This window comes from Salmo trutta, chromosome 18 (genome assembly GCF_901001165.1).
Source record: "Salmo trutta chromosome 18, fSalTru1.1, whole genome shotgun sequence".
Classification (NCBI taxonomy): Eukaryota; Metazoa; Chordata; class Actinopteri; order Salmoniformes; family Salmonidae; genus Salmo; species Salmo trutta.
In genome coordinates this window covers 20,536,388-20,551,040 of record NC_042974.1, presented here as the reverse complement: position 1 = coordinate 20,551,040, position 14,653 = coordinate 20,536,388, and the positions used below count along the sequence as shown (strand labels likewise).

At 41.6% G+C, this 14,653-nt stretch overlaps 1 protein-coding gene across 4 annotated transcripts in view; it reads left to right on the top strand.

Moving 5' to 3' along the window:
- LOC115152973 (ubiquitin domain-containing protein 1) overlaps positions 1–14,284 on the top strand; it is a 28,162-nt gene extending 13,878 nt beyond the window's left edge. For 3 of the 4 annotated variants that reach the window (XM_029697935.1, XM_029697934.1, XM_029697936.1), the window contains 3 exons: positions 10,405–10,632; positions 11,623–11,808; positions 13,126–14,284. In XM_029697935.1, coding sequence (XP_029553795.1) covers positions 10,405–10,632; positions 11,623–11,808; positions 13,126–13,349 — 638 coding nt within the window. In that variant the 3' untranslated portion in view covers positions 13,350–14,284. Of the gene's footprint in view, positions 1–7,921; positions 7,954–10,404; positions 10,633–11,622; positions 11,809–13,125 lie in introns of those variants that run through there. The other variant, XM_029697937.1, reaches the window with a different exon arrangement.
- Positions 14,285–14,653: the final 369 nt, after the last annotated feature.

Genomic DNA, 14,653 nt, shown 5'->3' with positions numbered 1-14,653 from the left:
AAGTTAAAACAGGATTTTAAAACACTATGAGATCCACAGTGATGTGGGGAGCAACAAAATACCATCCCTCTTGCTAATCCTACCCTGTGGTGTCAGAAGCATTTCTTAGGACTTTTCTTATTTTATTTTAAACACAGATCATAGAAAGGCTCTGTTTTCACATATGTAGGCACTGGTTTGGTGCTGGAGATAATGAATGGGGTTGAAAAGTGGCGGGATCGCTGTTAAACTGTAACATACAAAGGATTTGTATGTTTCCCAGTGATGTTTGACTGTTGATGTATTGTGCACCATCTGTCAGGGCTGGAGACCAGCATCAAACCTCCATTATAGCCACTGCCTGTATGAGGGAAACATAAATTCTTTAGATTTGCATGAAATATGAGTGCATTGATGCAAGGATTTTTGTTGACTGGTATTCAAGGGAGTCACAGATTTTAAACTTTAGGGGTCATTGTGCTTTTGGCTGTGCAGCAAGTACTATCCCATTCATCAGAACCTCCAGTTTCTTATCTACTCCTCTAATCTACTTCCTGGAAATGGTTTAGTAGACAGGCTGGAGTCCAGGTGGCTGCCCTGGGATCATTCTGTTAGCTCTGACCTCCCTCCTGTATTACTAAACCAGTGCCATCACCCAAGGCATTGTAATGCCTATTATGTGATTCTAGGGGCAAATCAGCACTTTGTTCAGTGTTTTGCAGTCCCTGATGGACACTCCATAGCATTCACTATGTCCCTTTATGAAATAGTTACATTTAAATTTGTCCATTACAGAAGAGGAGACCATGTCTCAAATATGGCTTTTCAGACAATCATATTTCCCAGCGTTTAGAAAGTTCTCACAGAGCTTGTTTTCACACTCACAGTAGTGTTTATGAAGTTGAGATTTTGATGATGCCCGAATAGAAGTGTCTTGAGTTTTATTTGCTAGTTCTTACGTCTTGTGAAGATAGGGGTGTGATTGGGACAGGCAATGTTACATCCATGTTTTTGTAAAATATGCCTCTTACATCAGATCGTCTTGAAAATGTCTCTGGAAAGCTCTCTTTCGTCAAGGTTTTATATGGTTTATAATTGTTCTCTCTTTTTTCAGTATCCTTTTTCAGCGTTATGATACCCGTAACATCCATAACGTTTGTGGATGTGATGGATATGGCTGTATCATATCTTGGCTTCAGAAGCATGTGCATTCACCACATTTTGTCTGCTTCTTCTGAAATGTATTCTTTAGACTTTTAAGCAATTGTTGATATCTTGAAAATTATTGATATCTTAGAGAGTACAATATATGCAGAAATATTGCTCATACATGGCAGTAGTGTTTTTTTTAGATGCTAAGATGAAAATAGTGTTTATCTGCAATCTGTGAACCGTCCTGGAGTGTCTTATTCAAATGAAACCCCCCAAAATATGCTGATTTTTGTGGTGGTGGTGGTTATTTCTTTATTATCAAATGAGGAGAGACAAACTTTTCACACAAGTCAGACTTAAACTAAGTCTTTATTCACTTATTATTACGGAGAGCATCTCACACACACACACACACACGCAAGTGAATGATGTGAGTGCTCTGCCATAACGATGGCTGGTCGACGAACCACCTTTAGATGATTTGTTGAGAGCCCTGAGACAAAGAACACAAACACCTTTTATAGCAAAGATACACCTCCTTTTAGTCTACATGACAAACAACAGATGTGTGGAATGGGTCACAAGGTGAGACTTCGGATGAAATCATTTTATAATTCACAGCAGATGGTATCTGCCGTAAAGACTGTTCTGGTTGTGTGGAAAACAGGGTCTGGCCCCCAAAACAAGGTTCCCCTCATCATTATCCACTGTCAGCATTAAGCCCCAAAGGCCCAACTCACACACAGAGTGTTCTAAGTACCCTATTCTATTCCATTAAACAACCATTTGATGCAATAGCAGTATTATAACATAATCTTGTAATTTTGCTCTCACACTTCATTCAGTGTCCAGAAAAGTGGATTGGTGGTATAGGCACATTTACAGTATATTGCCTCATTTACATACTTAAATATAATATTTCAGAAATGGTGTAATAATAAAAAAATAATTCAACTGGTTAAGATCATTTAGGTATAAACAGTGCATTCGGAAAGTATTCAGACCCCTTGACTTTTTACACATTTTGTTATGTTAGAGCCATATTCTAAAATTGATTTTCCCCCTCATCAATCTACATACAATACCTGTAGAGACAAAGCAAAAACTGTTTTTTAGATTTTTTTCCAAATGTATTAAAAATAAACTACTGAAATATCCAACTTTCACAAGTATTCAGACCCTTTAGTCAGTACTTTGTTGAAACATCTTTGGCAGTGATTACAACCTCAAGTCTTCTTGGATATGACGTTACAAGCTTGGCACACCTGTATTTGGAGAGTTTCTCCCATTCTTCTCTGCAGATCCTCTCAAGCTCTGTCAGGTTGGATGGGGAACGTCACTACACAGATATTTTCAGGTCTCTCCAGAGATGTTCGATCCGGTTCAAGTCCGGGCTCTGGCTGGGCCACTGAAGGCTATTCAGAGACATGTCTCGAAGCCAGTCGTTCATTGTCTTGGCTGTGTGCTTAGGGTTGTTGTCCTCTTGGAAGGTGAACCTTCGCCCTAGTCTGAGGTCCTGAGCGCTCTGGAACAGGTTTTCATCAAGGATCCCTCTGTAATTTGCTCCGTTCATCTATCCCTCGATCCTGATTAGTCTCCCAGTCCCTGCCGCTGAAAAACATCCCCACAGCATGATGCTGCCACCACCATGCTTCACTAGGATGGTGCAGGTTTCATCCAGACGTGACACTTGGCATTCAGGTCAAAGTGTTCAATCTTGGTTTCATCAGACCAGAGAATCTTGTTTCTCATGGTCTGAGAGTCCTTTAGGTGCCTTTTGGCAAACTCCAAGCGGGCTGTCATGTTCCTTTTACTGAGGAGTGGCTTCCGTCTGGCCACTCTACCATAAATGCCTGATTGGTGGAGTGCTACAGAGATGGTTGTCCTTCTGGAAGGTTCTCCCATCTCCACAGAGGAACTTTGTAGCTCTATCAGAGTCGCCATCGAGTGCTTGGTCACCTCCCTGACCAAGGACCTTCTCCCCTGATTGCTTAGTTTGGCCTGGCGGCCAGCTCTAGGAAGAGTCTTGGTGGTTCCAAACTTCTTCCACTTAAGAGTGATGGAGGCCACCGTATTCTTGGGGATCTTCAATGCTGCAAAAAAAAAAATTGTACTCTTCCCGGATCTGTGCTTTGACACAATCCTGTCTCGGAGCTCTACGGACAATTCCTTTGACCTCATGGCTTGGTTTTTGCTCTGACACGCACTGTCAACTGTGGGACCTTATATAGACAGGTGTGTGCCTTTCCAAATCATGTCCAATCAATTGAAATTACCACAGGTGGACTCCAATCAAGATGTAAAAACATCTCAAGTATGATCAATGGAAACAGGATGCACCTGAGCTCAATTTAGTCTCATAGAAAATGATCTGAGTACTTATGTAAATAAGGTATTTCTGTTTCTTATTTTTAATACATTTGCAAAAACCTGTTTTCGCTTGGTCATTATGGGGTATTTTGTGTGTAGATTGATGAGAAACAAATAATTTAAGCAATTTTAGAACAAGGCTGTAACGTAACAAAATGTGGAAAAAGTCAAGGGGTCTGAATACTTCCGAATGCACTGTGTGTAATGGGGAATTAATAGACACAGCAAACAATGCACACAATAAAGTTATGAAACAATGAATGGGGGAGAGAATGCATTCTGGAGAGAGACGTGCCTTGTGCATCTGAGCCACAATTTCCATAATCTTGGACCGTGTCATCTCTGTGGCCTCCTCAATGGATTAGTCCACAAAAAGAAACGTCCTCTCACTGTCAACTGCGTTTATTTTCAGCAAACTTAACATATGTAAATATTTGTAGGAACATAAGATTCAACAACTAAGGCATAAACCGAACAAGTTCCACAAACATGTGACTAACAGAAATGGAATAATGTGTCCTGAACAAAGAGGGGGTCAAAATCAAAAGTAACAGTCAGTATCTGGTGTGGCCACCAGCTGCACTAAATACTGCAGTGCATCTCCTCATGGACTGCACCAAATTTGCCAATTCTTGCTGTGAGATGTTACCCCACTCTTCCACCAAGGCACCTGCAAGTTCCCGGACATTTTTGGGTAGAATGGCCCTAGCCCTCACCGTCCAATCCAACAGTTCCCAGACGTGCTCAATGGGATTGTGATCTGGACTTTTCGCTGGCCATGGCAGAACACTGACATTCCTGTCTTGCAGGAAATCATGCACAGAACGAGCACTATGGCTGGTGGCATTGTCAAGCTGGAGGGTCATGTCAGGATGAGCCTGCAGTAAGGGTACCACATGAGGGATGAGGATGTCTGCGTTGAGATTGCCTGCAATGACAACAAGCTCAGTCTGATGATGCTGTGACACACTGCCCCAGACCATGACAGACCCTCCACCTCTAAATTGATCCCGCTCCAGAGTACAGGCCTCGGTGTAACGCTCATTCCTTCGACAATAAACGTGAATCCGACCATCTTCCCTGGTGAGACAAAATCGTGACTCGTCAGTGAAGAGCAGTTTTTGCCAGTCCTGTCTGGTCCAGCGACGGTGGGTTTGTGCCCATAGGCGACATTGTTGCCGGTGATGTCTGGTGAGGACCTGCCTTACAACAGGCCTACAAGCCCTCAGTCCAGCCTCTCTCAGCCTATTGCGGACAGTCTGAGCACTGATGGAGGGATTTTGCGTTTCTGGTGTAAGTCGGGAAGTTGTTGCTGCCATCCTGTACCTGTCCCGCAGGTGTGATGTTCGGATGTACCGATTCTGTGCAGGTGTTGTTACACGTGGTCTGCCACTGCAAGGACGATCAGCTGTCCGTCCTGTCTCCCTGTAGCTCTGTCTTAGGCGTCTCACAGTACGGACATTGCAATTTATTGCCCTGCCCACATCTGCAGTCCTCATGCCCCTTGCAGCATGCCTAAAGCACGTTCCCGCAGATGAGCAGGGACCCTGGGCATCTTTCTTTTGGTGTTTTTCCAGAGTCAGTAGAAAGGCCTCTTTAGTGTCCTAAGTTTTCAAAAAATCCCATTTCCTGGATGGATTTTCCTCAGGTTTTCTCCTGCCATATCAGTTCTGTTATACTCACAGATGTTATTTTAACAGTTTTGGAAACTTCACAGAGTGTTTTATATCCAGTGCTTCCAATTATATGCATATCCTAGCTTCTGGGCCTGGGTAACAGGCAGTTTACTTTGGGCACGTCAGTCACCTGAAATTCCGAGTACTGCCCCCTAGCCCAAAAAAGGTAAAACCCTTTACAATGAAGATCTGTGAAGTTATTTGGATTTTTACTAATTATCTTTGAAAGACAGGGTCCTGAAAATGGGACGTTTATTTTTTTTGCTCGACGTAAAAAAAATTTTTGCTCAGTTTAGTATGTTCTATGGATGGTCTTAAACTGCAGTAATTTATGTCTGAGATAATATGAACATGACTGGGCATTCAAACATATCTGTATCCATTCATCATCATCAATAGCTTCTCCCAGGTCTTCCTCACAAGGACACCAATAAGAAGAAGAGACTTGCTTGGGCCAAGAAACACGAGCAATGGACATTAGACCGGTGGAAATCTGTCCTTTGATCTGATGAGTCCAAATGTGCGATTTTTTTTGTTCCAACCGCCGTGTCTTTGTGAGGCGCAGACTAGGTGAATGGATGATCTCCCCATGTGTGGTTCCCACCGTGAAGCATGGAGGAGGAGGTGTGATGGTGCTTTGCTGGTGACAGTGTGTGATTTATTTAGAATTCAAGGCACACTTAACCAGCATGGCTACCACAGCATTCTGCAGCGATACGCCATCCCATTTGGTTTGCGCTTAGTGCGACTATCATTTGTTTTTCAACAGGACAATGACCCAACACACCTCCAGGCTGTGTAAGGGCTATTTGAACAAGAAGGTGATGGAGTGCTGCATCAGATGACCCAGCCTCCACAATCACCCGACCTCAACCCATTTGAGATGGTTTGGGATGAGTTGGACCACAGAGTGAAGGAAAAGCAGCCCAGCATCAGCTCAGCATCTGTGGGAACTCAAGAGAGGAAAAGCAGAGAGAGTAAAGTATTCCAGGTGAAGCTGGTTGAGAGAATGACGAGTGTGCAGCTGTCATCAATGCAAAGGGTGGCTACTTTGAAGAATCTAAGATGTAAAATACACTTTTTTGGTTACTACATGATTCCATGTGTTATTTCATAGTTTTGATGTCTTCACTATTATTCTACAATGTAGAAAATAGTGAAACTAAAGAAAAACCCTTGAATGAGTAGGTGTGTTCAAACTTTTGACTAGTACTGTAGCTAGCTAACGTTAGCCAACTTTTGGCTAGCACTAATGGTACATCAACTGATGAAAACAAGCCAAGTGAATTTACTTCTGTTGAAATGGGACAAAAGGCTACAAAACATTTCCATACACACAACAGTTGACAGATGGCTAGAGACTAGAGCTGAACTGGCTGTGGTATCTACTAGCTAGCTACAGTGGTTCTAACTTTAAAAGTTTTGTCATACTGCAGCGCGGGTTGCCGCATAATTCTATGGCACGTTATTTAATTGTCAGCCATTGATACCATTAATGCTAGTTATTGCTAGTTTGACCACCAGAGGGCATCTTTGTGAAGCATTTGATAGCCTTCAATATTGACTGTACTAGAGAATTAAAAACCTTTTTTTGTAAGAATATAGTATATGGGATTGATTTTTAAGAAATGTAGCTTAATTAATTTGATTAATATTATGGTATTTCTATTCCAAGAAAAACTAAACCTTCAGGGGAACGGAAAATATGGAGCTGTACAACGTGACGGCTGGGAGTAGGTTACAGAACTAAGAGCATAACATTTCCACACCCTAATTGTAGTCTAACCAATACCCAAATGGAGATTCAGTGAAATTTTTTTTTTGTGATTTATCAAGACCAATCCCCATGCTTGTCTCAGAGCAGTGCGACACGGTGCTGAAATAGTTGATCATTCGCGGGTAGGCTATTGCTTCAAATCCAATTGCTTCTAACTTCAATATGCTTTTTAAATAAATAATACCGACACCACTTTTAACAGCACATTACTCAGCACTAGTGAGACTCATGTCGCCTACGGTAGGCCTACAGAATATCTACAAATATTTGTTTCAATAACATTTAGAGGATTGGAGGATTCTAAATTAATATCTAAGGGCCATTTTTCGTTAGGGCAAATCTGATCTGTGAGAATATCTTAGCGGCTTTTATATAATTCTAAATTAATTAATAATAATAATTTAACGCCGCCCTATGGGACTTTCAAATCACGGTCGGATGTGATACAGCCTGGATTCAAACCAGAGATTGTAGTGAATCCTTTTGCATTAAGATGCAGTGCCTACGCGACTGCGCCACTCGGGAGCCGTGATCAAGATGACCAATATATATTGTCCTGCTAATAGCCCATTCTAGAAACGTTGTTTGCAGAATTCACAGCCTGATACACTTGTGAAAAACAGGGTTAATAATAATTATAATACTTTTTTCCCCTTCCACTTGTTAAAGGTTCCAATTGCTAAAGTTTTTTTTAATCAATTAGTATATTTGAGTTTAACCACAATTTTTGTTGTATTATTTGTTCGGTCTTTTCTGGTTGATTAAACTGAAATTGAAACCAACTTTCTATGGCTTGTTTAAAAAATAACGATATTTTGGAGATAAAATAATGTAAAGTCAATGAGGAAAATGGCCATCCTTTAACATGGGGTGAGACATTGCTATTAATTTGAAAATAAAGGCAGTTTGTTATTTAGAATGATTTATTTCTGTTTTTAGAGGGAGAGAAACCAAAAGTCTACCGTCACCTCATGGGTCTCCCGGTCAAGGCCAGCACAGGTATTGAACCAGCATCTGTAGCAACTCAGCTGCAGTGTCTTATACCACTGTGCCACTCGGGCGCTGTACACCTTGACCGGTCGGGAGTGGGCTACAGTACTACAGTAAGAGCAAAATAATCCTAACATTTCCACACCCTAATTGTAGTCTAAGTATCTCTTAGAATAAAAACCTTAGTGTAAATACAGTTTTACTAAGTAATACTGACAAGTGTAACCAGTGTATTTTTCTGGGTGTGCATGTTCAGGACAGAGGAATAGCAATTCTTACGCTATTGTTCTAAATTCAAACACCTTCTTCATCCTCATCATTCAGTTCATTGAAATTCAATTTTGAAGTCGTGCACAATTATCAGTTTCTATTTGGTTTATGTCGCCCATTCATTGTCAGTTAGAGACAAAGTAGCGCCTTGGGAACCAAAAGCATAATTAGTGCTCTAACTCCCCTTTGCTCTGGCCTGGAGCAATGAAGTAGTGACGCAGGGTACCGTACTAAACCACAATTTACCTCTAAGTCCCGCAGCATAATCGCAAAACTTTTAGTTGAGCAATCACAGTAGTTCATTCTCTCGAGACACATCTTCAGTCGAGAGGGGATGAAACATTACTGTAGTAACGTTACGTTTCTTTCCACTACTAGCTCAGCACTGGAAATAAATGTTGCTGCCCCTATCATCGCCAAGCCTGTCTCTGACCTTTTTAACCAGTCTCTCCTCTCTGGGGAGGTTCTCATTGCTTGGAAGGCAGCCACGGTGCGTCCTTTATTTAAAGGGGCAGATCAAGCTGATCCTAACTGTTATAGGCCAATTTCTATTTTGCCCTGTTTATCAAAAGTATTGGAAAAACTGACTGGCTTTCTTGACGTCTATAGTATTCTCTCGGGTACGCAATCTCGTTTCCACTCAGGTTTTGGATGTGTCACTGCAACCTTAAAGGTCCTCAATGATGTCACCATTGCCCTTGATTCTAAGCAAAGTTGTGCTGCTATTTTGATTGACTTGGCCAAAGCTTTTGATATTTTACATTTACGTCATTTAGCAGACGCTCTTATCCAGAGCGACTTACAGTAGTGAATGCATACATTACATTTCCTTTTTGTACTGGCCATTCCATTCTTGTGGGCCAGCTAAGGAGTATTGGTGTCTCTGAGGGGTCTTTGGCCTGGTTTGCTAACTACCTCTCTCAAAGAGTGCCGTGTATAAAGTCAGAACATCTGCTGTCGCAGCTACTGCCTGTGACCAAGGGAGTATCTGGGTCATGTCCCCCCTGTTCCCAGTGATAGTTGCACCTCTGGTTGTACACTTTCCATTCCCATTTCAGGTTTATGTTTGTTCGTGATCTAAGAAATATGGATTTGTTTCAGAATGCAGTTGTTTATCATCATTTTGAGGTCCGTTGAGTCTATAGCAGTCACCTGTCAGTCTCCACTCAACACTCACCTCTCAGAGCAATGCATCGTGGGATAGCAGGAGCTAAATCCTGTTATGTGGTGCCTGATTACTGCGGTAATCCACTGGACTGTTGTCCACTAAAATGAGTGTGTGTGTAACTCTGGATAGTCCACTGCACTATAAATAATCACTTTGATTTCCCCCCCTCTCTCTCTGAATCAAAGTGACCTTAGTTTCCTGTACTGTATACTCCACTACGACCACAATGACTACCACTATTATACTGAGAGTCTCTACGCTGAAGATGCTTACAGAGGGGTACACAGACCTCTTCTTGAGATGTGCTTCAGCAGTATAAAGTTAAGCCCCAGATATCCCTGAACCTTACATATGGATCTCTGGCCAATCTTTAAACCTTGTGAGACCTAGGGACCTAGGCCAACCTGGCAACCACAGGGGAGATTTACTCAAAAGGTTTCTGGTTTTTTCAGAGGCAGACATTGACAGGGTGCCTAAATAACTATTCCTGTTGAGGGTTACTTTCTGCCTCGTTACATTTACTTGTCACCTTTTTATATAATGATTGGTGTTTATTGTTATCCACCTTGAAGATGAATGCATCTGATCTTCATGTTACATGCAAAGTTTTGTTTTTCTAGAATGTGGTGTGCTTGCATGTTGAGGTCCAGGACTATTCACTTCTGTACTATTTTGTCAAATTATACGATTCTGCTTTGGTTGCTTCTGTTCTCCCTATATGTTTTCTCACTCACTGTTCATCAATTGATGCCATGAGTCAAAGACAGACAAGAGAATAGTCTGTAGATGTCTACTACTTCTGAATGTAGACAAGCCCCCTAATAATCCTTTATACAATGGCTAGCTCCAGCCACGCATGATTGGCATTTGAAAAAGACAATGAATGAGAGCTAGTAAGCTGAACTCTGTAATAACTGTGCTGTTACATGATAGTCAGAGGAATGGCAGTGTACATTCAGATCGAAACGCTGAATTAAATATACGCAACCTGATGCATTTACTTTTTCTTTATTTCCATTCAGGACGCAATGAGCCCCTGAAGAAGGAGTGCCCTAAATGGAAGAATGAGTACCCTATGACTGAGGGCCAGCTGAGGAGTAAGAGGGATGAGTTTTGGGACACGGCGCCAGCCTTTGACGGCAGGAAGGAGATTTGGGACGCGCTCCGAGCGGCAGCAGTGGCTGCAGAGGTTAACGACCTGGAACTGGCTCAGGCCATAGTGGACGGAGCCTGCATCACACTACCACACGGTGAGACACACATGCGCGTACACGCACGCACACACACAAACTCACACGCACGTTCCATCTCAATAACTAACTTGTAACATCTAACTAATATAACCTTAGTATGTATAACATTTGGCACCAACCTGACGGACATTATAATGCTATATCAAACCTATGCTTAAGCCCAAATCGACCCCAAAAGTGTTCTCCGGCTGTCCCCATAGGAGAACCCTTTTTGGTTCCAGGTAAAATCCTTTTTGGTTCCAGTTAGAATCATTTTTGGTTTCATGTAGAATCTCCCTGTGGAAAGGGTTCTACATGGAACCCAAAACGGTTCTCCTTAGAACCAACAAGGGTTCTTCAAAGGGTTCTCCTATTGCAACATCCAAAGAACCCTATTAGGTTTTAGATAGGGAGTGTAACTCCCTATATGCACTTGTGGAGATCTGAATGGATTGCACTGGCATCAATATAGTAATAGCTCCACCATGTATTTTTATAGCCTGGGTGATGTATCCTGATGGAACCAGCCTGATCACATGACAGAGGGCTTACCATTTATGTTTCACTTAACACTGCGATCAGTCTGGTTCCACCAGGCTACGGGTGGCATAATTCATGACCAGTTAGCTGATTTGAGATCTGTGTGTCTCTGTGGTTGTCAGATTACTGCTGTGTAGTTATATAATAGTCCTGGGCAGCATGACAAGACCTCAGGGATTTAGCTACATAGACATTATGGACACAGCAGAGGGGGAAAGCTCCTCTCCAATGTATGTGCGTGTTTGACATGTGGTATTGCATCATTCTAGTATTATTTTCTAAACAGAACATTGCAAAATCGGGTGTGTTTCAGCAGGGCGAGAGCAAAAGCCTGCGCTGTAGATCCGGGCAGAGGGTTGGCCACCTCTAGTCTAGGGGTCCCTAGAGGCTGGTGGTTGATTTGTCACTGAGTGTTACTTGTCACTGAGTGTTACTGAGGTTTGTTTTGTGTCTATCTGTCCCATCCAGGTACGCTGACAGAGAGTTTTGATGAGCTGGGGAACCGCTACCAGCTTCCTGCCTACACTCTAACCCCTCCCACCAACCTCATCACTGAATGCACCAATGAGAGCCAAGCTCCCAATCTAAAGGAGCAGAAAAAGCCTCCCTCTCCTCCTAAAGAGGAGTTCCAGCTACGAGTACGTCTCTCGTGCGGTAAGAGAGACACCCTATTCCTTTTGTCGTTTAGTTGTTCAATTTCTCTCTGGGGTTCTTCATTGAGATAAGAGGGGTACACTATGAATCTAGATAGATGTACTCAGGCTTTTCTGAAATGAACTACCTTCAGTTAACTTCACATTCAAGCTCAGGCTTCATTCATGTTACAAAGGTAAATATTGATCAAACACCTGCCTACATCCTATCATTACCAGCCTGCTCGAGCTGGGCTTGTAACTGCGTGTTCATGTCGCACATGACTAGTTGCAAGCCAACCCATGGGGGAGTCAGTGCCACATTTTCATTTTTGCCCAAATCAAAATGAAAGAAAAGTTAACCTGCAAATTCAGCAGACTATGGTGTGAAATGTGCTATTAGAAGTTTTACTGCGTGTGACGTTTCAAATACATCCTATCATTACTAACTGTGTTGTGTGATATGTATTTGAATATGACTATTAAAAAAAATATATTCCTCATATGGTCCGGAGAACGAAGGGATGATGATGCACTCTTTGCAAGAAGGAGGGAATCTAATTTGACTGGTCCTCAACTCACGGCTCAAAGACTTTTGTCACCGGTTATCCCGAGTTGACCAAAGTTAGCTCGCTTACTCCTCTATCTAGATTAGAGTAGTACACCACTCAGGATAAGTCCATGCCCAATCCCCAGGGTCATTCCAATACTAATAATCATCATCTTGTTCGACAGTGTGTTGAAGCTCTAGATTTTGCCTTGTTTTTCAGCTTGTTTATGAAGAAATGCAGCTGCCATGACTGAAGCCAAACGAGAGTTGTCTTGGGGGGGGGGTATAATGTGGGTGTCTCTTATGGATGTGCTCGCATGTGGCAAGTTTTTGTACATTCACTCTGCCAAAACAGTACACAGTTAGTCACTCACCCTTTTAGCTAACTTGAAACCATCTAACCAGGTCTTGGGTCTTGAAATCGCCTATGCCAGCGGTTCTCAGACTTTTGTGATAGCAAATTCATCAGGGACCCCCTCGTAACTTGAGTGAGATAAAAAATAGCATACAAGGAGTTTTACTATGACTTCGGCAGTGCATGGCTGGGTGAACCAAGTCTCAGCCCTGGGAAGGAACTTTTTTAAAGGCTCTCCTCTTGGCATCTTAGAGGAAATGTTGCAGTTTTAAAGCTAATTTCCAGCGATTTTACACATTTTGCCATGAGGCAGAGAGAAATGTTGCAGTTTTAAAGCTTGAAGCTAGAGTCCTTAATTGAAAGACACAATTCAACATTCCTGAACAGACCCCTGATTGTAGAAGTAACTTGACCAATGTCTTTCTCCTCCACAGGTAAGGACCTACGTATAAGCGCATCCATGTCAGACTCCATTTCCCAGCTGAAGACAGCCCTGGAGGGGCAGGAGGACATTGAAGCGGCCCACCAACGCTGGTTCTTTGCAGGGAAACTGCTAACAGATAAGACCCGGCTCCAGGACACTAAGATACAAAAAGACTTTGTGGTCCAGGTCATCGTGAACAACTACTCACCCGTAACCAAACTCATACCAAACTGAGAGAGGTGGCGCAAGGCCTTGTTTCACTCCTCTGGAAGTTAAACACACCAGGGTTGTGTTCATTAGCGCATACTGTAGGGAAATGTTTTGCAACAGAAAACAAACATGTTTTTATTGTACATGGTCAGATAGTTCCTCCAAGTTTCGGACCACTTTCTTACATTTCATGTCTAGTGGATACGACCCTGGACTGTTGGTTACTGCAAAGGAATTTGGCGTATAATATTTGATAATTAGTTTAAGTTTGCTTTTGTATTTCTTATCCTCTTTTTGTATTTCCCAATATTTTCCTAATAATCCCACATTGGTAATTTGTGTATTTTCACTCCGTATGTGTAGCCTGGCAAAGAACTGACAAACTGTAGACTGAACTGGAAGAGAATTATGGCATGAGGAGAATTTACTACAGTGCGTCTGTCTACAGATTATCCACTACCATTACACCTCTGTCCCCGACAGTATATTCATTATTTTCCTTGTGAGTGTGTCCTTGTGTTCATCTGGAACTTTGAACTATGAATAGGGTTGGACAGTGGAAGATATCCTGCCTGATGATACAAATATTCTATTGGATCTCTATTTATACTGAAAGCCATTATATTTGTACTATTTCTATTGTCTGATCGTTACATAATGGTAAAGAAGAATATTGACAGATTTATGAAAGAATGTTTACATACTGTTTCAATGCTTGTTTAATTGTGAATATATATTTAATAAGCAGAAATGTATTTTTAAGTGAAAATGTTCAAGAAAAGTCAACAATGTGATGAACAAGTGAATATACTGGTTTACAAGGTGGAAATAGCTGATTTGATTTTCTTTTTCCAACTAGGTATGGATAACATGCTGTAGTTTTGTATGCTCCAAAGTGCACTAAAAGTGAATGAATATTTGTGAATGAATTTATGAATAAACATTCTAAATGAATCAAACCTCTGTTTATTTGATTCAGAATTTTGTGCATAAAGGCTCTCTAAACCAGTTTTTTTTTCATGAAGTAGGTAGATTCATAAATACCTTCCTAACCCTAAATAATCTACAAGATTAGATGTTTTTAAATCTACTAAATGTCTTCATAAGGTAAGTCTGAATACCAAATACTGAGTGCTTAAATCAAAACGCTTAAAAAAAATCATAAATTTCCTAAGTCTGAATCGTCCCGTGAGTAATGACAAAATGTCACTACAAATGGTAACAGTGTCAAAAACTGTTTTTATGGTAGTCAAGTGTATACATTTAAATTACTAGTGTAGAAAAATTGGGGCTAGTAGTAGAAGTAGTGACTGTATTACAAATATACT